This window comes from Acomys minous, assembly GCF_964271855.1.
Source record: "Acomys minous genome assembly, chromosome: 8".
Lineage (NCBI taxonomy): Eukaryota > Metazoa > Chordata > Mammalia > Rodentia > Muridae > Acomys > Acomys minous.
The window spans coordinates 33,394,623-33,419,060 of record NC_140489.1 but is presented as its reverse complement, the minus strand read 5'-3'; the positions used below and the strand labels follow the sequence as shown (position 1 = coordinate 33,419,060).

At 49.7% G+C, this 24,438-nt stretch overlaps 1 protein-coding gene across 5 annotated transcripts in view; it reads right to left on the bottom strand.

The window, feature by feature from the left end:
• Positions 1-8,408: 8,408 nt before the first annotated feature.
• MIDEAS (mitotic deacetylase associated SANT domain protein) overlaps positions 8,409-24,438 on the bottom strand; it is a 72,871-nt gene continuing 56,841 nt past the window's right edge. For 4 of the 5 annotated variants that reach the window (XM_084792066.1, XM_084792065.1, XM_084792064.1 and 1 more), the window contains 10 exons: positions 21,568-21,913; positions 19,586-19,652; positions 18,964-19,106; positions 18,720-18,823; positions 17,618-17,693; positions 16,910-16,998; positions 15,195-15,344; positions 13,889-14,101; positions 12,288-12,484; positions 8,409-11,958 (listed from right to left, as the gene is read on the bottom strand). In XM_084792066.1, coding sequence (XP_084648192.1) covers positions 11,796-11,958; positions 12,288-12,484; positions 13,889-14,101; positions 15,195-15,344; positions 16,910-16,998; positions 17,618-17,693; positions 18,720-18,823; positions 18,964-19,106; positions 19,586-19,652; positions 21,568-21,913 — 1,548 coding nt within the window. In that variant the 3' untranslated portion in view covers positions 8,409-11,795. The remainder of the gene's footprint in view (positions 11,959-12,287; positions 12,485-13,888; positions 14,102-15,194; positions 15,345-16,909; positions 16,999-17,617; positions 17,694-18,719; positions 18,824-18,963; positions 19,107-19,585; positions 19,653-21,567; positions 21,914-24,438) is intronic. The other variant, XM_084792067.1, reaches the window with a different exon arrangement.

Genomic DNA, 24,438 nt, shown 5'->3' with positions numbered 1-24,438 from the left:
CAGCCCTGTCTTTTACTCCCGACATGCCAGTAGCTCCTCCTCTCCAGTTATGGTGACAAAAGATGGCTCCAAACATTGCCTACTCTTCCCTGGTCAAAGGGAAACAGGCAAGATTTCCCCTAGATAAGAACCAATGGGTCTGGGTCTTGCTCCTGCGTTCCTCTTTAGGCTCTGTTTACTTTCACTCTTTAGTCAGGGCCACTAGAAAGTCACATACTTTACCATCATGGCTGCAGCACATCAGTAGTGTTGCCCGTTTTGTGCAGTGCTTAATTTTATGTTCTGCACAGTCTAGAAACTCAGAAATCTGTAAGATGTCTACTTCATTTACTCATCCCTGCCCATTTAATCTACCTCTCTCACCGTCAACAAAATCCAGCTTTATGATAGATTTTGTTTGGTCTCTAAAGCTTAATATTTGGAATACACTTTAGAAAATGTGTCCTTGTGCACACACTTTTTTGCAGGCTTCCAGTGCCACTGTGGTCTGAAGGGTGCTGCCCCTGACTGGTCAGGGACTTGGCATGCTTCCTGCAGCTGCCCTCCATGTGGCTCCAGAGTGCAAATAGGTTGAATAGGTATTTCTTCAGATAGATAGATACCTTGTCAGGGGTCTGAAAGCGGCGGAAGGAGCAATAAGACATAAGTCTGTCGTTGGCTCAGAGTTGGTGAAGTTGAAAACAGAATTGGAATGTTACTTTTTCTTTTTTCTTTCTTTAATCATTCACTTTGAAAAACGGTCAGGGGAAGAGAGGGAAGTGAGGCGCTGCCCTGACTGAGGTAGTGAATGGTGAACAAACAGCATAGGCAAAGGGAGAAAACTAAACTGCAAGCTGCCCTTTGTGCATGCGCGGGCAGCCGTGAACACGTGTCCTTTATGTGGGCTGCTGATGAAGGAAGACCCAGTGCGGCACAGGTGGAGCTGATTCTGCCGGTACTCCTTTACTTTACCCAGTCTGGCCTGCACTCGCCCACCCCACAGAAGCATAGAATAGGTAAATTTGTAATTCTTAGAGCGCTACATTAAGAATCACTGGACTTTTAGAATTCCATGTTTGTGTATCTATCCCTGCCTTTTCTTCATTATTAAATGTAAGAAAGGAAACAAGGGGGCTGGAGAGATGGCTTAGAGATTAAGAGCACTGATTGCTCTTCCAGAGGTCCTGAGTTCAATTTCCATCAACCACATGATGGTTTACAACCATAATGTGATCTGATGCCCTCTTCTGGACGGAAGGTGTACATGCAGGCAGAGCACTGTATAAATAAATAAATCTTAAAAAAAGAAAGAAAGGAAATGGGAAAAACCTGACTTCCAGCCTGATAGAAATTGGCTCACTTAGCACATGGGAAAACTATAATCAGATTCTCAATAATTTCCCATATTGGGCAGATTAGAGAGGACCAACAACCAAATTATGGTTTGACAAATTTAACAAGAAAGTAGAGAGAATAAACTTTTTTAAAGATTTACACTTTAAAATTATGAGTGTGGCTGATGGTGGAAAGTACTTCCAAAGGGGAGGTGGGGAGCTACGGAGCCTGCACACAAGTATCCAAGACTCAGACTTCAAGGCTTGCTCCCTCAGGCCACAACTGCTGTCTGTCTGCGCGGCCAGATAAGAGCTCTTGCCTTTCTTTCCTGGTTGTGTTCAAGATCATCCTTGTGGGAAGATAAAATACTTTTCCTATTCAGAATGGAAACTCTGGGTATTTTCTCTTCTTTCTTTTGTTTATTTTCTTTTTGTGGGTGTGTGTTTTTGTTTTTGTTTTTTTCTGTTTTGTTTTTCAAGGCAGGGTTTCCCAGGCTATTGTGGAATCATCTGTAGACCAGGCTGGCCTTGAACTCAAGAGATCCACCTGCCTCTGCCTCCTGAGTGCTGGAGTTAAAGGCATATGCCGCCACCACCTGGCCCATTTAAAAAATTCATTTACTGTTGGCTACATAACATGGATGGGAAATGAGCTTCTCAGTCACTGGGTGTCCCTGCCTGTGACACTGTTGCCCAGTGGGGCCACTCCTGTCAACAGCCTGTGAAGAACAGAAAACAACATACACAGCCCCTCCCAGGTTGTCCTTCGTGGCCAGGAGCATCATTCTCAAAGCTTTGGCTTCTAGAACCATGTTCATTCTGATGAACATTTTAACATCTGTTAATGCTTTGGTAATAATCTTTTATACACAGGACTTTTGTAGCATGACTTTATGACTAAACTTATTGTGCGTTAAATTATTTAGTAATATTGAGTTTCTGAATGTTATTTTGTGGAACTTGTTTTAAAATATACGTAATAAATCATGTTATTTTATAAAAAATTCCTTTGGTTATTATGTTTTAGTTAATATAGAGTAACTCCCATGATATTTTATTTTTGAAGCAATGTGGCTTTTGAATAATATAGTCCACACATGTGATGGGGGTGTGGGGGGGAGGAACACAGAATGGGAGAGACGAGAAAGGGGGGAGATAGAGTGTGCAGCAGGGGCAAGGAGACTTTTTCTTTCTTTTTTGAGACAAGGTCTCAGAGTGTAACCCTGGTTGTCCTAGAACTCACCATACAGAGCAGGCTGGTATCAAAGTCAGAGATCTGCCTGCCACCCAAGTGCTAGGGCTAAAGGCATGTGCCACAACACTTGGCTGAACTCATTTCTTTTTCCTAATTTCTTCATCATTTACTACCAGTGAGGACATCCTTTCCTGACTTTCTAACTCAGCCACCATTATGTATCCACTGCAGAGAGTTGCTCCTGCACTGGACCATCCCTGGTAAGGCTTAGCCAAGAATCAGGGGGACGCAGCAGGGCAGGAGCACCATACACTTTGCCAGTGGAGTCTGTGCTACCAGCCAAAGCAGAATTCTGTTAGACTGGAACTGCCATGCCCCTTCTACGATCCTACAGTTCTTTAAATATGCCTTTCTAAAACAAAAATTTTAATTTCTGAGCTTATAGAGAGAAAACTTCAAATCAAACCAGTTACTTTTAATTCACCGTTTCCTCGCCCAAAGTGTGTGTATCTATCAGCATCTCAGGAGACTAGGCAAATTCAAGGATAGCCTCGACTACAGAGGAAACTCAGTTCCAAAAGGCTGAGCAGAGGGGACTGAACATCTATGGTTCTGACGTTGCTTTATGTAATGTGTTACATACGGATGGATGGGCATGTCGATATGCATAATTGTTACATCCAAATAGTGAAAAAATACTTTTCCTCATAGGATGCTAACAATTCTTCAGCTATATAAAGAAGGTATAGGCTACGCATGTTGAAACGGGACTATAGTACCAGCACTAAGAAACGAGGCAGCAGATTGTAAATCCAAAGCTACATAGCAAGTTGCAGAACCTCTTCCTCAGTACAATGGGAGACTAACAAGAAGGAACAAAATCAACGGGGGGTGGGGGTGGGGGTGGGGCTGTGGCACAATGTTAGAGTGCTTTATCGGCAAATGTGATCTTATATTCACTCTCTGCTACTGAAGAAATCAATCTAGCAACCGCTGAGCTGAGATTGTGTTGGCAGGACAATGTAGGCTGGTGAGGTGACACAGCAGGTAAAGGCGTTTACCATCAAGGTTGCCATCCTGGGTTTGATCCCTCAAACCTGCATGGTAGAAAGGGAGAAGTGACCCCTACAAGCTGTCCTATGTCCGATGTCCTCCACATGTATGTGCCCACACTCAAGAGGTGTGCTACGTCCCTATGGGAAGCCAAGGATGCTGACGTCATGAAAACGCAGAATCCAACTTGTTCTTAAGAACATGTATCTAGCTGGGCATCCCTATAATCCCTATAATCCCAGCACTCAGGGAGGTAGAGGCACTGTGAGTTCGAGGCCAGCCTGGTCTACAAAGCAAATCCAGGACAGCCAAGGCTACACAGAAAATCTGTCTCAAAAACAAAAACAAAACCCAAGAAGAACGTATATCTAAGTGTCTGCGTTGGGAGTGTGGTTGGTTAGCACGTGATAGCAAAGTATGTGTACGTGTAAGAAATAGAATCTTATGTTGAGGGAACCACGTGGTAGAAGGAGACACTGGATTCCTATAATTTGTCCTCTGACCTCCATGTGTATACCATGACATGCGCACCAACATACATACACGTATTTTTAAAAGAAAAATCTGAGAAAACACATACCAATATTAGCACTCAGAAGTTACTAGTCACAATTAACCAACGGCCCCAGAGTCCTGCCATCCCATTTTCTGCCCCTGAGTTGAGTCTAGTGGTGCCTCCAGGGATGACAGGCTTATGGTTTATAGCACATCAGCTCTGACCACAACCCTAAGTGAAAGCTCCATGGCCCTTCCAGATTTACCTAGGAACTCAGAGATGGGCGTCTGCAGTCACTGAATCTCTAGAGCCAAAGATACAAATCTTTTCTCATCTTGCTATGAAATGGCTGCTGGGAAACAAATACTCGCTTTGCACATGTGTGACCCCCCACCTCTGTTTCTCCATTGAAACAAGGTGTTAGTCACATAGTGACTTTAAAAGAAAAAGGTCGCTGGATATCCTAAGCCCTATTCAGATTGTCGCCATATTTCAGAGAAGCATATCTTCAGCCATTATCGCTCACTTGCCTTGAAGAAGTCATGTGAAACTTGACCCCACTAAAAGGTATTGTGAAACCCGGATGTGGCAGCACTCAGGAGGAAGAGGCGGGAGGACCACACATTCAAGACTAGCCTGTGCTTCAGTGGGACTGTACCTGAAAGCACTAGCGGGGTGCAGTGGCTCATACCTGTGACCCCAGCGCTGCAGAGGCTGAGGGCAGAAGAGCTGCTACAAGTTTGAGACCAGCATGGGCTACAGAGTGACTTTCTGGCCAGCCTCAGCTACGGAGTGGGACTATGACAAAGAAACAAAATCCCCAAGGAACCAGCCGAACAAGATGTGTAGGTGATATTGGATTTAAGCTCATAGCGAAGGGGTTTAAAAAAAGACTTTCTGACATGAGGAAAAATCCTTATAAGAGCAAAATGTATAGAGCTGAGTTACACTGAAATTTTTTTTATACATGTTAGGGAAAACAGAAAGAGAACTTTCAATTTTTTATTTGTATACATCTATTTGATAGCTTCAAATTTAGAACATCAACATGACTAATAATTAGCTGACAAATATTTGAAGTGGGGGAATGTAGCTTGTTCATGGCACCTTGCCCTATGACACCATGAAGAACGGATTGTAGTGCGCTAAAAAAGCACATTTTTCTAACAAGCCACTCTTAGTCCTAGAACACTTTTCAGGAGTCCTAGAACACTTTTCAGGTAAACTGATTTCAGTGTCAACGCCCCGAGAAGTTCGAAATCTGCATTTTCCAGATGAGTAATATCATCTGACAGCATCCCATTTTTCCCCCCACGGATACAAATTAGGAACAACTTACAGTAAAACTATCCACAATGTTAGAAGCAAATAGTTTGAGCTGCCCAGCCTGTGAGCCAGGCAAGCACTTAGCATCTGAACTTGGAGGTTCAGTCATCTTGACCGGAAGTGTCACAGCTTCACGTTTTTTTTTTTCCCAAGCTGTCAAAGATGACATCAGGAGGACTTGCATCGAGCATTCACTTTAGGCACTGTGCCCACCTCTACTGTGGAAGCTCATACCAATCACAGGGTCCTGTCAATGTTACACGAATATGCAGGCCTGACTCCCCTAGCCCATCCCTCAGAAAACCAAACCGGGAGGCGGCTCTGTGTTTACTGTAAGAGGCAGGCTTTGTAGAGCGGCACAGGGAAAATAACAAAATCAGTCTGGCCAATCCGGGGATTCAGAAGTGCCCGTCCAGGCCTAGCTGCAAGAGCGCGGCTTCTGCCTCCTCCTCTTCCTCTTTGGCTTCCTCTTCTCGAATCTGCACCAGCAACTGGAAGAGGTTGGGTGCGGGTCCTTCCGCAACCCCCCTCAGCCATAACTGCCTTCGGATGGCCCCGCTGTGGTTGGCCCCTGCGATGACCTGCTCCAGGCGAGCCTGGTTCACGTTATCTTTATCAATGGCCCCCTTCTCCACTACCTTTTGCAGCAGAGGCTCCAGGCGAATGACATAAGCAGATAACTTTTCTCCTGGGTTCTGGTAAGTGTTCAGAAATCTGACTTGTACATCTCTAGAGCTCTCCACGCTCCCAAACACCTGCTCAAGAGCCTTCAGGCATTCTGCGGTGGTTATGGCAGGGTTGTTGGTCTTGAGGATGCGAATGACATCAGCAGCTGGACCTCTCAAACTCTCCATCAGGCGCCGTCTCTTTTCGACATCGGCCACCTGCCATTCCTCTATGACCTCATGCGAGTGCTCCAGCCAGGAATCAAAGCTCTCCTCGCCAGGCCCGGGGATGTCCTTTCCAGAGAACAACGTCAGCTTCTTGTACCATACGGACTCAACAAGAGGCTGAATAACATTATCTAAAATATAGTTGAGCAGCTCTGCTGGCATTTCTGGGCCTGGAGCTGGAGCGGGGTTCTGAAACCCAAGCACACGACCAACATCTTGCACAGTCCACCCTTCCCTAGCTAGAAAGAGGTTCAGCCTTTCCAAAAACTCCGCGTCGGAAGTGGGGGGTTTAAACACTACTTTCCAGAGCCCTCCTTTGCCTGGCATCTCCCTGGGGATCAGGGAGTAGTCCACCGCCCCCGTGAGCTCTAACAAGGCTGCTTTCGCATTTTCTTCCCTCCAAAACATTCTCCCCAGTACTCGGTAGGCCACCTGGGGCATCGCGGCTTGGAGGGTCTCTTCGATTTCAGCCTCGTCACAGTTCACGGGGATCCCCCACACCAACAGAGCTCTCTGAGAGTTCACATCCATTCCCCTACACCAGTCTTCCAACAGTGTCATCGCCATTTCGCCCAACTATTAAGGTGCCAGTTCGATAAACACCACTTGGACTGGCTCACGGTGCTCCAGGGGCCTAAAACAATACAGCATGCGCAACTCCCCCCGGGAGGCTAGGGGGCGACAAGCTTCCAGCAACCACAATTACCAAAGGACCGCAGAGTCCCGCCTCGTCCCTTCCGGGTCCCAGAGTCAGTGTAGGGAAACCACGGGTCTCTCCGCCTATCGCTCGAATGTCGTCCCCTTTGGTCCCGGCAAGGGTGGCTGGCTGCAGCTATGCGTGGGGTCACTGCGTGGAGGGGGAGAAGCAAGGCTGGCGGCGGGCGGCGGGCTCCCCGCGGGAGACGGCCAGCCGGGTGCGGCCGCGGGGCGTGGCGGCTCCTCCCTCCTCTCCGGGAGGGCAGGAGAAGAGCGGTCAGCTCGGGCGGAGGGTCGCAGAAGCCCGGAGCGCGAGGCCGTGGCTTGGCAGAAGGCCGGAGAGGCAGGCGGCACTCAGGCCGTGCGGTGGTAGCGGCGCCAGCTGGCGAGCTCTGGGGACCGAAGCCGCAGGGAGGCGCGGAAGGCGGGATGGAGCCGGGCTGGAGGCAGCTCCGTTCAGAGCCTGCGGCCGCGCGCTCCCGCAACGGCCGCGGCTGTGCAGCTGCAGCGGAGGGCGGAACCGGTCTGCTCGCCGCCCCAGTGTCGCCGTGGCAACCATGTCCATGACGACCGGAGATGCGCGAGCTCCAGCAAATCTAGCGGTTGCTATGGTACCGAGGAGTTTGAGGAATCTGTGATGGCGCATTTCTTCCCCCCCCCCCCCGACTTTCTTAGCAATATTGCTAAGCATTTTTTTTTAATTATCTAATTTTGCTGTAGATTTAAGTTGGCCTTACCAGTATTCATCTACCATGAGGGACTTGTCTCGTGTTGCTCATCCTTTCTATGCATTCATACTGCTATGAAAACACCCTGACTTTCTTGTACCAACTGATCGCACTCTGCAGTTGCTGTTTCCCCCCATACCTACAAATCTACAGGCTCCTATGAGAGACTCACTTGGCTTTCTTGTCTAAATTTCATAAATAAATATATATATGTATATATACACACACATATAAACATTTTCATGGTATTACGTATATTAAAACGTTTGTTATATGTGTATGTATATAACAACATAACCCTGTGACTATTTATCTTTGTAGCCAGGCAAACTTCAAAACATTTCCCCTTCTTGGCCTTACTGACACATAGGATAACAAAACAGAATGCTTAAGGCTCAGAAATGTGAGGGAAGTTCATTTCAAGCAAAGCAAGGCCTATCAGTGCCAGCTGGCAGAAACACCCCCATAAGAATGTGGCATTCACTGGGCAGTGGTGGCGCGTGCCTTTAATCCCAGCACTTGGGCAGAGGCAGGTGGATCTTTGAGTTCAAGGCCAGCCTAGTCTACAAAGTGAGTCCAGGACAGACAGAATTACAAGAGAAACCCTATCTTGAAAAACAAGACAAAATAACAAACAACCCCCCCAAAACAAAGCAAAAAATAAAAAAATAAAAAAATTAAAAACTGCAAGAATGTGGCATTCAACAATGAATTTTTTTAAAACCTTATTTAATAAAAGGTCTTAAGATACAGGACATTCAAAAGTAAATAAGTTACATAGGTACATTACAATCACATCAGCAAGATTCTCTTTAGTGTATTAATTTTTTTATAAAAAGCACACAAAAAATAAAATTTTCAGTCAGGTCTATCACAACTGTACAGCAAAGAGGTAATATTTATATATATGTACACTATTTTTAATATGTAACAGTCTTTTTTAAAAAGAGTGCCACAGGCAACAAACACATGAAAGGCAGTGTCTGATCATTTTGTTTCAAAATAAAAGGAATATACTTATTTTTATGCTATTAAAATATTTGTACAGTAATTACAGACTGTCAAGGCTGTTCCTGTGCTGTCCTCTCCAACAAGGCCTTCAACATAAGAGACAAGTGAGGAAAAGTTCTAACAGCTGCAACTTTTTTTTTTTTTGAGGCAACAAACACAGCCAAATGTGGGTTAGACACAACTGTTTTATAAAAATATGCATACTTCCTGTAAAAACCTAAGGGGGTTAGGCTTCGCCAGTCTAGTAATAAATAACAACCCAGAAAAGTGAGCCCCAATAAAAACACTTCAACAGCTGAGGCGTGAGTATATGCTATAATTCCTCCTTCATCTTTTAACACCTGGCACGAGAGAAGAAAGAGGTTAGGTGACTGAGGCAGTTAAATAGAGGCAGTTCCTTTAGACAGCAGCAGCACAAAGCCTCTGTGCCGGGGGTTGAGGGGGTGGTGGTGGTGGTGGTGGTGGTGGTGGTGGTGGTGGGATGGCACAGGGTGGGTGTGTACCTTAGCTAGGGGGCAGCAGAAGGCGTGGAGGACAGTAGTCAGGGCACTGTCTCCTTAGATAGGCAAGAGACCTCAGAAATGGTCCAGAACACAGGCACTGTGTCAGTTTCATGCCCTTCTCTGAATGCAGGAGGAGGCTGGGAGGCAGGCAGGGTGACATGGTGTAGGGAGGCTATGGTGAAGCTGAGGTCCTGACTTTATTCTTAAAGAGCTCTGAATAGGACGAAAAACAAAACAAAACAAAAGCCAAGCCCAATGTGTTCATATGAGAAAGCACCAATAAGGATGCGCCCGCACCAGCCTCTGTGGCTACTGGCCACAAGTGTATCTGCCTCAAAATGTTTATTCTCACACTGCATCCTAGAGCATGGACCGCTCTAAAACAGTGTCTAGTGGAATCACGTCCTGAAGGTACCATCTTGATCTCCCCCCCCCCTGGCTATATTCATCTGGTCTTTGTAAACTTAGAGAAGTAGAAACCTTTTATTAACATTTCCAAGGATCAGTTGGTACCACTGAACACAAGTCTCATGAGACTGAAGACGTCTGCTAATATGTCCATCAAGGGGCCTGAGCCAAATATTTAAATAGAGGGGAAGAAGAAAAAAAAAACCACCTTGGGAAATATAAGTAGCACTTCGGGGCTAAGCTATGAAGGCACTCTTTATACAAGCGGTTTAGAAGAGAGCCTAAATTTACTGCCCTCCTGCCTGTAGAAGGTACTAGAATTTTGCAATCTTGGGACTTCGAGTTTGTAGAAGCCTATGCAAGAAACAAACAGCGAAGAAGCTGGATGTTAAATAACTGTACGGGTATGTAGGGGGGACATTTCTGTTACTTCCGTAGGCAGCTCTCAGAGAACCATACTAACTTGTGAATGAACGTAAAACATACCCAGCAGTGCACAGCTGAAAAACAAAACTCCACCTCGTTTCCAGTTCCGATAGGGCTGTAGGCGATTCCCCAAGGAATACTGAACAAATCTATATTACCTCTTTACTAACATTGACCAGTCAGCACACAGTCATTTAGAATTTCTTCTGTATAACTAAAGTTAAGTAATGATATGAAAAAAAAAAAAAAAAAAAAAAAAAAACCAACCTAGGCGCCCTATAGAACTGGAAAGCGAAGGGGCCTCTAGAACATTCTGACCCTTCAAGTGATTTCATGCCAAATATGTTTTTTTTTCCAGTCAGAATCCAGACTGATAAACAAAACTACAATTCTGGCCTCCTGCCAACCCCCTCAAGCATTTTGAAAGCACAAAAGGGGGAGGCCGGAGAACTGCCTTTGATCTCAGCTACCTCTGCTAGTTTCCTGTGACAACACCACTCCCCACCTTCCTGCCCGCCAGTCCATCCGTGCTACTCTCATCCCTATTGGCAAGAACAACAAGTTAAGGGACCCTTGGGCCTTGGCACTGAGGGAGGGGCTGGGGATGCCAAGAAGGTGCCTCATTTTAGGATAAATGCACTTGGACCTCTGGAAAGCAAGAGGCCCCTGGTCCCTGAGGATGTTAAAAATTAAATATTAATAAGAATAAATAAATAGTTCCCACATGACACGAGTCAAGGAATGAAGGCTCCTGTCTAATCTAGGTAGGAGACATCCCGCTTCCAGGGAAGGATCCAGAAATCTCCAGCATGCAGTATGGGGGGAGGGGTGGTGGTGGAGGGGAGCTATGAATATCGACATTGAGTGAGGTGTACTGGGGTTAAGTGGCTGCGACTGTGAACAGGACAGGTTAAGAAGGGAGCTGGTACCCAAGGGCAGGCCCCACCTCTCCAGGACCTGCTTGAGGCTCCCTTAGCAGGTATAAAATGGTAGGTAGCAGGTAGGGTCATCGGGCTTGTCAGAAGATCCCTCAGGCCTAGCTCTGCATCTCCCTGCCTCGGTACACTGCCCTTCCTACAGCAGGATGAGAGCCGAGGCCTGACCACCAGCCTCTCCCTCCGACGTTTCCAGCCCCAGACGGGCTGTTCATAAGCAGCAAAGGGCCTGAAACGGCTCTCCAGAATACTCCTAAGGAAGGAAGCGGTGCCCTTAAGCCGGAATTACTGGAGCAGCTCTAGGCCCGGCACGGTTGCACAGGGACAGCACAGGGGCTAAGGCCACCATTCTCCAAGGAGTCCCTTTTGGGGGGAGGGGGAGAGGGCACTGAGGGCAAAGTGTGCACAACCTTCCAGGTCCTCTGGGGGAAGGAGAAATAATGCTGCCACGAGGTGAGCTTGTGCTTGGCTTGCCGTGGTGGCCTACCAGGGACCTGGGATGAAAGAGGCAGAGATGCAAAAGACGGGCGACAGCAGAGATCAGAGGCAGCAGCTGCAGAGCCCTTCCCCCCTTCCCAAGGAGCCAATCCTCTCAAGGCTCCAGGAAAAGAGAACCCTGGACAGACCAGATACTGAGAGAACTGCATCCTGCAGCCCTTAACACTGTCCTTGGCCTTTGTAAATAAAAGAGCCTGTTTACTTTTCGTTATCGGATTCTGTTTTGCAGAGCAAAAGTCCGCGTGACCCTCTATCCTGGCTCCCTCTAGAGGCTCCCGGGTGCAGGTTGCAGGGCGAGAGGATCCAGTAGAGCCTCAGCCCTTCTCGCCTTCGCTGCTCTCTTCCCTCAGCGTCTGATGGTGCGCGGCAGCGGCTGCCGCAGCCTCCTTCTCCTTCAGCCTCAGCGCCGCAGCCTTCTTCTCCTGCTCTGCGTGACTCTTCATGTGGGCACTGCGGCTCTTCACCTTGTAAAACACCCTGCAGCAGCAGCAGCAGGAGGGGTATCATCAGGTGAGAGACAGCCACCCAGGGCCTTGGGGTGTGGCACCCTTCACTCCCTCAAACCCCAAACCATCTTTACTGGGATCCTTACCCCTCCCACTTGGGATGGTGCCGCTCCACCCCCTCCCGCCCCTTCAAACCAGCCTGCCCCTGTGATGTCATCACCATGGAAACCCACTGAGCCAATCAAAAAACAAGTCCACCACAGTGCCCCGCCCCTGCAGTTCTTAACACCCGGAGCTTGCTTCCAGGTCCCAGTCCCAACATTACTAGGTGCCTGAGGAGACATGGCAGGGACTTCTTACCTGCCACACTTTTTACAAGGGAAAGTGTTCTCCTGGTTTTGGGTTTTGATAAATGTCTCGGCTTTCTTCTTCTTCTCTGTGAAGGGCAACGCCCTTCTCGACTTCCCTGGCCCCTCCCTTGGCTTCTCTGATGTCTGAGCACCTACAGCCCCTGGGGCGTTGGGTTCCTGGCTCCGGAGGATGAGGACATCATTGGCCTGGAGACAAAGACAAAGAGGGTGTGTTTTAGAGGCAAGTGTGCATTCAGAATTCTGACATCTATCAAGGGACAGAGTCACACATTCCTGCCACATGGTCACCTAGTCCCCTCCTCCCCCCAGGTCCGTCCACTGGCAGGACCCTTTGGTTGCCTCCGGGAGGTCACTGCAGCTTGGGCTGGCTCTCAGTGGCTGGCACAGCAGTTCTATGCCACACGCTGGCAGTTAGAGGCACTAACACTTATGACTCTGTGCTCATGTTTTGTGACATTTAGCCCAATCATGTCTCCATGCCAGAAAGAGATGTGTTCATGCGATGTGCCAAGTGGTGGGGAGACAGGGGCCCCGTCTCCTGAAAGGGACAGATGTGATGGTCACTTGCTGAGGGAGTGCCGTGGGGAGGGGGGGACAAGAGAAAGAACAGGTGTCAGAGAGCAAAGGCCCCACGGTGTGCAACCCAAGGAGGTCACTACTTTGGCCCCAGGCAAAGAAGTGATAAATGTGCCCTGGGTTACCCTCAAAGGGTTCACAAAGACAGCAGAACTAGGAACACAGCTCTTGACAGGAGAACAGCAAGCTCAGAGGACGCAAGCAGCTGTGCCTGGCTGACAGGTCTAAGTGGACAAACACGTTCCTGGGAAAACCCTACTGACAGGGGAGTCTCAGTGAGGTCCCTTGCTCAGCCTGTGAGCGGGACACAACACAAACACCTGGAGTGTACCGTTAGCCAAGTCAAGTGGCACCTCTGGACCTGATTTCTCCCATCTTCTGAGTGGGCGTTAGGACTTTGTGTAGTTACTTTGAAGAATTCATGAGGTAAGGAACACAAAGCACTCAGCAGAGAGCATAAGGGGCCATATTGGTGTTCTTGTAGTCTCAGCTCTATTTCAGACACTCTTGCCAGGCAATGCACTAGGGAAGCTGCGACTGAGCTACAGCTTATAAATGCTTCCCCCATGTTGCACACATCTACTGGGTTTTCACAAGGCCTTTGACCTCTTCACCTCAGACCCAGAAAGATATATATATATATACACATACACACACACATATGTGTATACACATGTATATTTACATATACACAATATATATATGTGTGCACATATATACACACATATTACATATAACATATATGTTGCATATCTCTATGTATTTACAGTGGAAAAATAAATTGCAGACCTAATCAGGCTGTCTGCAAGCTACATAATCTTCAACCTCACTTTGCTTAGCTGTAAGATGAGATTCCTTTCCACACAGGGTTGAGGCCCAAACAAGAGCATAAGACACCTGGCCCACTTCCTGAGCTAACCACGAGGATCACCAAGGTCTTGCGTCCTCCCACCCACACCCCCAGGCCTAGCTCAGCCTTCCTGACCTGGGGAAGTGAAGGTGGAGGTCACTTACCGCCTCATTGGCCTGTAGTGTCTGTGTAGCCTTGACAGCAGCGGCCCGCCGGCTGCGCTCTCGGCCCTCTTCCTGCTCTGCCTTCTCCTGGGCTTCTGGCACTTCCTCCTCCCCCTCCTTCCTGGGCTCTTTCACTTCCCTCTTGGGCTCCAGCCTCTCTTCGCTTGGGGACTCTCTTCGGGGAGGAGGCACCCTTGGGAACTTCTGAGAAGTCTACAGGGGACAAGGATGAGCCCAGTCACTCCAGAGTGCAGACTCCGATCCTGCCGAGGCTCAGAGCACCTGCCGGTCCTGCAGCTCCTATCTTGGCCCTTGTACTGGGCCTCTACCATAAGTCACAGGCCTCCCATGGTCAGTTGGCCCGGAAACAGGATAGTCTTGACCCTGGGTGCCCCCAGGGTGAGACTGAGCCAGGGGTATGGAGGAAGTATGCCAGGACCCACAAACCACCTGGCCTCCTGGATAGATGCCCAGAGTCTTCTGAGCGCCCTTTGGGCAGAGTGACCTCGTGTGTCAGGCAAGAGCTCTGAACTCCAACTTAACTATCTGCGACACTTTCTGTATCTGAATCTCTACTTCCCATCTGCAATACGGGGACCAAACTACTCCGTGGTTTCAAAGTATGCCACCAAGTATGGCCGTGTAACCTAGAGACAATGCCAAGAGGATTCATGGGCACAGGATTAAACCCCTGCGTCTTTCAAGGACGAAGTCAGGGTTGGTGCTAATGTGCCTCTTCTGCTTTCCTAGACCTGATAATCTGTTTAAAAGAGAAAGCGGCCATGTCTTAGGGTCCTCCTGGCAGGCAATGGAGGCATGCAGCTGGCATTTGGTAACAGTGTTTGGTTTTCGTGTGCACTTACTTTTCTCAGCCCCTTCTATTTCTGGGAAACAATTTATGATTGTAATATAAAGCTTCCCTTTTGAGAAAAACAAAAATGAGTTGACTCAAAAAAAACCAATATTAATAATAAAGGTTGTGTGGACCATGACAGACAGAAATAGCAACAGAGGCATGTGTTAAGGCGCAGGCAAAGCGGAAACCACAAAGGTGGTGGCGAGAAGGGCTAGAGCTCAGAAGCAGCGTTAGCAGTCTGCTCTGAGGAGGTCGCCAGTGTTCTACCTCAGCGCATCACTGTGACCCCTGGGGAGAACTCAAAGGTCCAGAGCCTGCTTCACCAGTTCCTGGGCCTCTCAGGGACCTGCTCTCCTCTGTCTACCCTCTGTCCTGAAAACTCCAGGAGAGTTAAGTCCCGGCCCCAGGTGCTACCAAGTGTGAGGCAGCGGAGGTTGGGAAAGGACTCACCTTAATGTCCACTTCAACATCCTCTTGGGCCGACTTCTCACTGCCCGCATCCACGTCGCCGAAGGTGAGTGTCCCATTGCGGCCGATCTTCACCTGTTTCTTGTAGGTGTAGTAGAACTCCACACACTGGGCCACGGTCTTGGTCTGGATCTGAATGAAGGCCAAAACAGAGTCAGAAGGGGCCCGATGTGGCTTGCCTTTCTCATCTCTGCATGCCCACTCTTGAGCCTTAGGCCAAAAAGCTAGATCCAAAACCCTATGTCTCAATGTCTGACCACGGTTAATGGAGGCTTCTGCACCATGTCAACGGATAACACCAAAGGACCAGAATTTCTGGGGATATCTGACTGTGGACAAATATGAGTGGGCTGTCACCTATGATAGTCCCAGTACAAGAGGCTGCACTGCACCAATAGGGCCAGCAGGGGCTCAGGAGCCTTGGCTGGGTCAGCATCTGTGCTGGCTCATATCCCTCATAAGCTTCCTAGGAAGTTCACAAGGCTCTGCCCAGAGTCCCCAGGGGATAGGGGCTCATCATCCTAAGTTGCAAGCTGTAAGCAATGTGATGCCTGAACCTCCAGATCACCTCCACGGGCCTCTCAATTGCCTGCCGATGTTTATAGGGAAGTTTTATTTGAAAATAATCCCCATGCCCCTGCACTAGGATTGAACACGTGGCCTTGCACATGCCAGGCGGAGTGCTCTACCGCTAACCAGTGCTTACGATACTACCCCCTTCTTTAAATTTGAGACAGGGTCTGAGTTATCTAGGCGGCCTTGAACTCACTCCAGTAGCCCAGGCTGGTTTCGAACTTGCAATCCTCCTGCTTCACTCTCCCAAATAGCTTCAATTACAGGCCTAACCCTCCAGCCCCAGCTGTAGCTTACTTCCAATGATTAGCTGACACAGAGGGAGGAAGAAGAGATCGCTGTGTCTATCTTGTGGGTGTGTCTAATAGGACAAATGGTAAAACTGTAAAATCTTAGTAAGGCATTAATCAATGGGTGTTCATAGAATTGCTCTTCTCTTTCTCTACATTCGAGGTTTTGTGGGTTTTTTTTTTCCCTTAAAAAAAAATTCATGTATTTTTTAATTTCATGTGCATTGGTGTTTTGCCTGCATGTCTGTCTGGGTGAGGATGTCAAGTTCTCTGGAAACAGTTGTAAGCTACCACATGGGTGCTGGGAATTAAACCTGGGTCCTCTGGAAGAGCAGCCAGTGCTTTTAACCGTTAGGCCGTCTCTCCAGCCCCCATCTGAACAACACTTCAGACTAAAGTAAAAAGTGATCTGGCATCTTCCACATCCAGAGCTGGTGCAGTAGCACAAACTCTACCAACCAGGGGAACGGTTTCACTCCTCTCCAGAGAGCAGTGCCAGGCAAGAAGGAGAGATGTCACAGTGTCTTGTCTGGGAGGATTCAGGAAAAAACTGTTAAAAAGAAAGCTTTGGAAAACCCAAAGAGGAAGTAGAAGGCCCTAGGCTTGCCGCCCCGCCTGCCTGGTTTCTTCCTGGGTGAAGAGTTAAGTGATGAGACGTTAGGCCCACAGGATCACCCCCCCACACACACACACGGTCCTCTCTAACCCCCACACCTAGCTTTCCCACTTCCCAGGTCTATTTGACCACCGAGTGTGGTCTGGGCTATCCATTCCCCGCCACCTGGCCACTTGGTGAGTGGCCACTGGACCCCCTCCTCCCTTGCCCCTACTCACCAGCTTCTGCACCAGGAAGAAATCTTTCTTGTAGATGGCAATGCCCTTGTTAAACAGCTTCCTCTCAACCATCTTCCACTGGTCAGAGCCTGGGGGGGGCAAAGAGGGAGCCAGGCCGTGAGTCAGGCAGGGACGCACAGCTGCACTGTGCAGGTGACTCTGACCTACTGGACTCTGACCATCTGCTTTGGTCACTCACTAGCAGCTTCCTGAACCCTCACCCTGCTTGCTCGTCCCATGGGAATGAACGTTACAAGCTGTCTTTCTTTCCAGGCCCAAGAAAGACAACTTGCTTTAATGCGGGAAAACCTTTTGGGGCTCTGCCTGGTACAGACAAATGGTGGCCCTAATAGAGGCTCAGCAGCAGCAGTAGCTGGGATTGCGTAACTGTGCCGATGTTCCTCTCATAGTGCAGCATCTAGCATAAGACAAGCAGGGCTAAACTTCCAGGTTCCAGTCTTGATTGCATTCCCTAGGTTTCTGACCTTTGCACCAGAATTGGGCTTTTTTATTTTTTTTTTATTTTTTGGCCTGGATTTCCTACCCACTTCAGGCTTCCCCCCTCAAGGGCATGAGGAGCCCCAGCTGTTGGCTGACTCTCCCTGTCCCAACTCTCATCCAGGGCTGTCACTCGGGACTGAGTAGGGCCCCATCAATGCTGGACACCCTTGAGGCTCTGAGCCACATGAGCACCCTAGTCAGGCCCACCTGTGTAGTGATACGTCGCCAGCGGGTGATTGTGGGGCCGCAGCGGCTTCTTCAGTAGCAGCTTATTCAGCGTTTCCTGGAGGGGAAGTAAAGGCAGTGAGGATGCCGGGAACAGTCACAGTGAAGGATGAAGTAGCCCAGGCCTGGGCAACACGCAGAGGGCCGCCTCAAGCGTCTGGGCAGAGGAAGCACTCACTCTTGCCTGGCCTAACTGCTGACAGGCAGGGGGCATGGAAGGGTGGGCTGCTGAGGAGTCAGGCCGTAAGGCCATTACAAGGATGCTTTAAGGGGACCGCAAGCATCAAAACAAGTGGTACGGACGGACGGAGAATGCTGTCCTGCTGGAGAGCGGGGTGGGGGGGGTGGGGGGTTGGGGGGGGGGGTGCAGGCGGTCTGCTGATCTAGAATCAGCCATGGTTTGAGACTAGAGTTCCTTTAAGCCAAACTCCAATGGCCTCTTCTTCAGTCAGACCCCTTGTAGCTGCCAAGTCACCATTCTGCGGCATCCCCATACTCAGGAGGCCAAGACAAGGTAGACAGTCATAATTGTGAGGTGGGTTTAAAAATAAAAGAAGGTAGCCGGGCGTGGTGGCGCACGCCTTTAATCCCAGCACTCGGGAGGCAGAGGCAGGAGGATCGATGTGAGTTCGAGGCCAGCCTGGTCTACAAAGTGAGTCCAGGATGGCCAAGGCTACACAGAGAAACCCTGTCTCGAAAAACAAAAAAAAACAACAAATAAATAAATAAATAAAAGAAGGAAGAAACAAACACCCATTAAAACATATGCAAGCCAGGCAGTGGTGCCTCCCAGCACTTGGGAGGCAGAGGCAGATGGATCACTGTGAGTTTGAGGCCTGTCTGGTCTACAGAGTGAGTCCCAGGACAGCCAAGGCTACACAGAGAAACCTTATCTTGAAAAGCCAAAAAATTTAAAAATTTTAAAAAATATAAATGATATGTAATATATAATATATATATAAACAAAAGAGAAAATATAAATCAATAAAATTTTATACCACCAAGCCTGGTTCTGGCAGCAGACAGGGAGAGACCCGTTGCTGCTTTCCTAAGTGACCCCCTAGAATTAACGAGGCTTTCTTACCAGGATGTCCCCCCTGGACTCATGCAGGTAGTGCAGGGCCAGTTCCTGGTTGGTGCCAGCACCAGGGAAAATGCTTGAACAGGCAGCTGTCAGCAGGTTATCCACTGGATTCGCCAGAAACATTGGGAGAACAACAGGCATGATGCTCAGAGCTGGACCTCGCAGGACCCAGCCCGCCCACCTGTCCGCCAGCCCGCCAGCCCGCCAGCCCGCCAGGCCCCGCTCACTGGAGAGTTCTCCTTACCCTGCCTCTGCTTCTCCCAGCTGCTCTCAAGATGTTCCCACGGCTGCCACACTAAGTCAGCCTTATGGGGATCTGCAGCTGCCAGGGCACGGTCTCTCATCGGGGGAATTTCTGCTTGGAACCGGGTCCCGACGTTGATCCGTCTGCAGGGGTGGAAGGGCAGGGAGGTGAGGCCTCACCTTGTGGGGACAGAGGACCTGACTTTCTCCCTAGGAGGGAAGAAAATGGTGCAGTTGGCAGATGCTGAGTGCAGCAAAGCCATAGGTGGGTGTAGGGTATCTGCCTGTTAGGGACAGTGAGGACAGCCTGGCACCTGGAGGCTAAAGAGGGGGAAAGCTTGTCCACATTTGACAAACATGGACAGACTCTTGGACCCTCCCCCCCCAGCTCTCCCCTGTCACAAATTCAAGCCAACGCGGTCCTCCTCTTTCCTCTCTGCAACTTCCACACAAGAGCTGACAGAAGACGGTAGCACCCAGGACAGACTACAGAGGCCAAAAGAGACTGCTTGGCTCTATGCAGGCCCCACAGAACCCTCCTCTTGCTCACAAAGCTCATCTGCAACCCATTAGGCCCACCTGGCCACCCCCACACCATAGGCCTGGGGCAGGGCTGCACTTACGGTTCGATGCTCACAGGGGTGGCCTCCCCCATCACAGAGAGGACGGGTGGGGTGACTTCAGAACTATCTATGGACAAAGAGCATATTGGTAAATGGCCCCTGCGTCCCTTCAGGAAAACACTCCCCGTCCTAGACTGCTGTCCTGCACACTAAAACGTCACAGTGGTGACTCACTGAGCACACGCAGAACTCGGGCACCCTTTGTCCTTGCTGTGCTACCTGATGACTGAGCAACGCAGGCCCTTCCTTAAACATGTGGTGCCTCAGTTTTCACATCTCCAAAAAGGGGTTATTTATTTCTGTCTCCTAGGGTGATGAGAATTCTGAACTAAATGAGAGACTGGCACTCTGAGACTGTTAGCTATTCTCGCCAGCGTGACCACCGAAGGCCAGCTCCCACTTCCAGGCGCTTGCGCTCTGCGCACACGCTGAGGAACAGAACTATGCTTTACTTTGTTTTATTCTTGCAAAGAGAGTAAAGCGAGGCGCGCCAGGGAGGTGGTAAATGGTCTCTCTATTCGTTAATTTTTCATTTCCTCTCTGGATTTTTGGTTTTTTTTTTGAGGTAGGGTTTCTCCGTTTAATAGAGCCTTGGCTGTCCTGGACTCACTCAGTAGACCAGGCCGGCCTGGAACTCACAGAGATCCAACTGCCTCTGCCTCCCCAGTGCTGGGATTAAAGGCGTGCACCATCACACCTGACCTGGATTTTGATTTTTTTTCCCCCTCGCTTTCCTCTGACTTAAACTCAAGGTCTGACTGAATCAAGGCACTCCCTTACTCAAAACAACACACAAAACCTCTGTTATCCTCCCCCCCTGTAGCACTGAGACAAAAACCGAAACCCTCAACTGTTCAAGGCTGTTCCCCCGAGTCTGTGCCCCCCCATCACCCAGGGCCCAGACTTTCGACCCTAGAGGCCCACTAACCTCATGGCCCTCCTTCCCTGCTCAGCCCCAGTGCACGGCTACTGAGCCCTGCCTGCCCCTCCCTCCCGCTCTGCAGTTCCCAGATCAGCTCGGTCTCCACCCTCTCCGGATTCTTTCCTTTATCTATGCAGGCTTCTGTAGGCTAGCAACTTAGTGTCAGCCTCATTCACCGGCTGCTGGCCTCACCACTGCTAGGAACCTCTGCTTTTGTTTCTCCCAAGCTTTCTTGTCAGGCCCCTGGCGATCCTGCAGTGCACTTTTAGGCCAGAGGATGGTGTCTTTCCCATACATTCTTGGAGCCTGCACAGGACCCAGCCTCACACCCAGTGTTCAGTAAACACTTGCTGAGCAGGCTGACATCTTCTTGGCTGTCATTCTGCCCCCTCGGTGACTTCAGCACAAACCGGGCCAGGGAGAGAAACTTCCCAGGGAACTAAAACCTACTGCTTGCCGGCATAGGGGCAATTTCCACCCACAGACACCAGGAGGCACTAGAGAACTTCGCCATGGAGAGATCTGGGGTCAGAGGTTAACTGGGTGAAGAAGGCACCAGGGCACCACCGCTGCTGTAAGGATCAGGTGATCCCACTTTCCAATGGAAAAGAACCCCTTTGTGAAATGGGAGTTTTTTAAGCCTCGCAGCACCCAGGCCTGTTCTTCACCAAGAAGACTGCTCAGCAGGCCCAGGAGACCAGGGCCTGTTCACTTTCTACGAGCAATGCTAACGTAGCCGATGCCCCGACCACAACCCAGAGGCGGAGGCAGCCATTAGGCTGAACCGCAGGAAACTGCTATTTGCCGTACAGCTGACTACCGGCAGTTGCACCCTCGGCCAAGGACGCTAGACTAACCCCTGCTGAATACTGAAGCAACTGGAAGTCTGAGCAGCTGGACTTGCGTAGGGGACTTGATCGTAAACGACGGAACCCAGATCGGAGTCCAAGCAGGAGGACTGTGTCTCCCTCCCCACCCGCTCAGGGGGTGATGGCAGCGACCCCGTCTTCCAGCCTCCAGCCCCTCTAACCCCGCCACCACAGCCACCGCGGTCACTCACTCGAGTGGAGCAGGGTCCGATGGGCACTCTTTGGCGTGATAGGAGGAGGGGCTGGGATGCTGCTGGTTGACATAATGGCATTGAAGTAGAGGCCGGAGCCTTCTCGAACCGGGCTGAGAATGGGGGGTGGTGTGTAGGGGGGCAGCTCGAAGCTCCGCTCAGAGGGGTGGTCAGCAAGGCGGACGGGGGAGCGCAGGTGGCTCTGGTAGGGGGTGATGTGGGAGTAGACAGGAGGCGCGATGAAGGTGCCCGCCTTGGTGGGGATAATGAGCGGCTCCGGCCGCGGCCGCTGTTTTGGTTTCCTCATGGAAGGCTCGCCCTCCAACTTGACATTCAGGTCTTCAGCCTGGAGAAGGAGAGACAGCAAGGAGCCTCAGACTCTTGCGCCCTAGAAACCTGTCGTCTTGACCGGAGTTTGCCAGCGCTGTCTCTGGAACTATCTGCTCGCTGTACCAGCTGAGGCATCCTCAGAGATGAGAAGGCCCCAAAGCCCCACTCTTTGTCTCCCCCAGGCTAGCGAACGTCCTGTAGAGGCCAGGGTAAGTATTTAGGACTTGGGAGCCACTTGCTCTACTTTTAACAGAAAGGACTCAATTCTGTCGGGACCTAGTTCTAAATCTGAGTTCCCAGTCAATGCTGTGAAGTATGCAATGGGGCAGAGGTCAAGCCAGAAGGCCACGGTGTTCAACTGCGTCGACAGGATCTATCGATCTTACTAGCCATTTAAAATGACACTTCCAAGCCGGGCAGTGGTGGTGCACACCTTTAATCCCAGTGCTCGGGAGACAGAGGCAGGTGGATCTCTGAGTTCAAGGCCAGCCTGGTGTACAAAGTGAATTCCAGGACAGCCAAGGCTACACAGAGAAACCTTGTCTTGGAAAAAAAACAAAAAACAAAATAAAACTGAATTTGTTTTCACTTATGTGTATACATGCGTTTGTTGTGTTTGGGTGTCTGCCGTGTGTGTGTGTGTGTGTGTGTACCCAAGGAGTGCATGAGAAAACAGGGGGCCCTGGAGCAGGAGTTACAGGTGGTTAGGAGCTGCCTCAGAACTGCCAGGGACCAAACTCAGGACTGTGGAAGAACAGCAAGGGCTCTTAGCTGCTGAGCATCTTCACCTTGAATGTGGGGGATATAATAGGAAATGCCTATCAGACCTGGTTGCTATGAAGATTAAACCAGCTAGCATGTGGAAATTAATAAGCATATTTGTTTTTGTGGGTGGTGGAAATTGAATCTGGGGCTTTGTTGTGTATGCTAGGCAAGCACTCTGCCACTGAGCAAAGCCTCCAACCCCACGGCACTTCCCTCTCTGCCTTGACATTCAGATCATCAGCCAGGAGAGGGAAACAGATCAAGGCTGGCTCAGCCTCCTGTAGTAATATCTGTGTTATTACTACTTAAAGTCCAGATTCTGCACAAGATAGAAGCCAGCACTGTGTGCCAAAGCCAAGCTGCGGATGAGCGTTAACTCTGAGTATCAGGTCTGCCGTCAGGGGCTAGCTCACCTGTGTTGTCAGAGGTTGGCCTTCCTAGCTCACACTACTACTACACGGTATACCTTACGGGCTTCAACGCAGAATAGGGAGCAGGGACAACAAGAAACGGCCTTTTCTTAGTTCATGCCAACCATCTTGAAGGAGACGCGTCAGCTATGGTACCTCCAGGCACACAGTAAGCAAAGGTCGGTCGTGTTGACTGAGGGAGCCATGGGCTCTCTCCCTTCGGGGATCCTGCTCCTACTACACATCCCAACCAAGGGGGACCCCTCCTTCTGAAGCCTTCCTGTCTGCTCTTGTTTCCCTTCTACTCATTAGGGTGAACTGAGAACATTCATTCCTCTACCTTTAAGGGAACAGTGTGACTACACATTGGGGGGGGGAGGGGAGGGAATGCAGCAAGGCTGTGCTGGTTGGTTTTGTCAACTTAACATAAACAAAACGTATCTGCGGAGAGGGAATCTCAGCTGAGGAAATGCCTCCATTAGATTGGCTCGAGGACAAGTCTGACGTGGGAGGGCCCAAGCCACTGTGGGCAATCCCACCCTTTGGGCAGGTGATCTTGGGTTCTTATTAAGAAAGCAGGCTGAAGCCGGGCATGGTGGTGCATATCTGTAATCCCAGCACTTGGGGAGGCAGAGGCAGGCGGATCTCTGTGAGTTCGAGACCAGCCTGGTCTACAAGGTGAGTCCAGAACAGCCAAGGCTACCCAGAAGGACCCTGTCTTGAAAAAAACCAAAAAAGAAAAAGGCTAAGTGTGTCATGATGAGCAGGCCAGTAAGCAGCCGCCCCCCCATGGCCTGTACTTCAGCTCCAGCCTCCTGCCTTGACTTTCTGTGCCGACTGCCCTTCATGTTGGACTGTAAACTGCGAGATGAAATAAACTCTCTCCTACTCAAGTTGCTGTTGGTCTTGGTGTTTATCACAGCATGGAAACTAACTGGGAACAGGAACTAAGTGCCTTCTGACTGCCAGACAGTCCACATAAAACCAGCTCTCACTACCTATAGGTCAGAGATTTACAGTGCTTTGAGTGTTTTTTACTTTTAATGTGTGATAAGCTGCTGAGACTTTTAAAATGAAAAAGAAGTGAGAGAGAAGGAAGACAGGGAGGGGGAGGGGGAAGGAAGGAAGGAAAGCAAACAGATCATATGTGTGCATTCTGGTGCGAGCCAGACATATTGATGGATGAAATGATACAGTGTGTGAAATGTGCCTCAGAATAATTCAGGGTTGGAGCCGGTTGGTGGGCACACATGCCTTCAGCCCCAGCTTTTAGGGAGGCAGAGGCAGGCCTGGTCTGTAGACGACACTCAGGACAGCACAGAGAAACCGTATTTTGAAACAAACAAACAAACAAACAAAGTAAGAA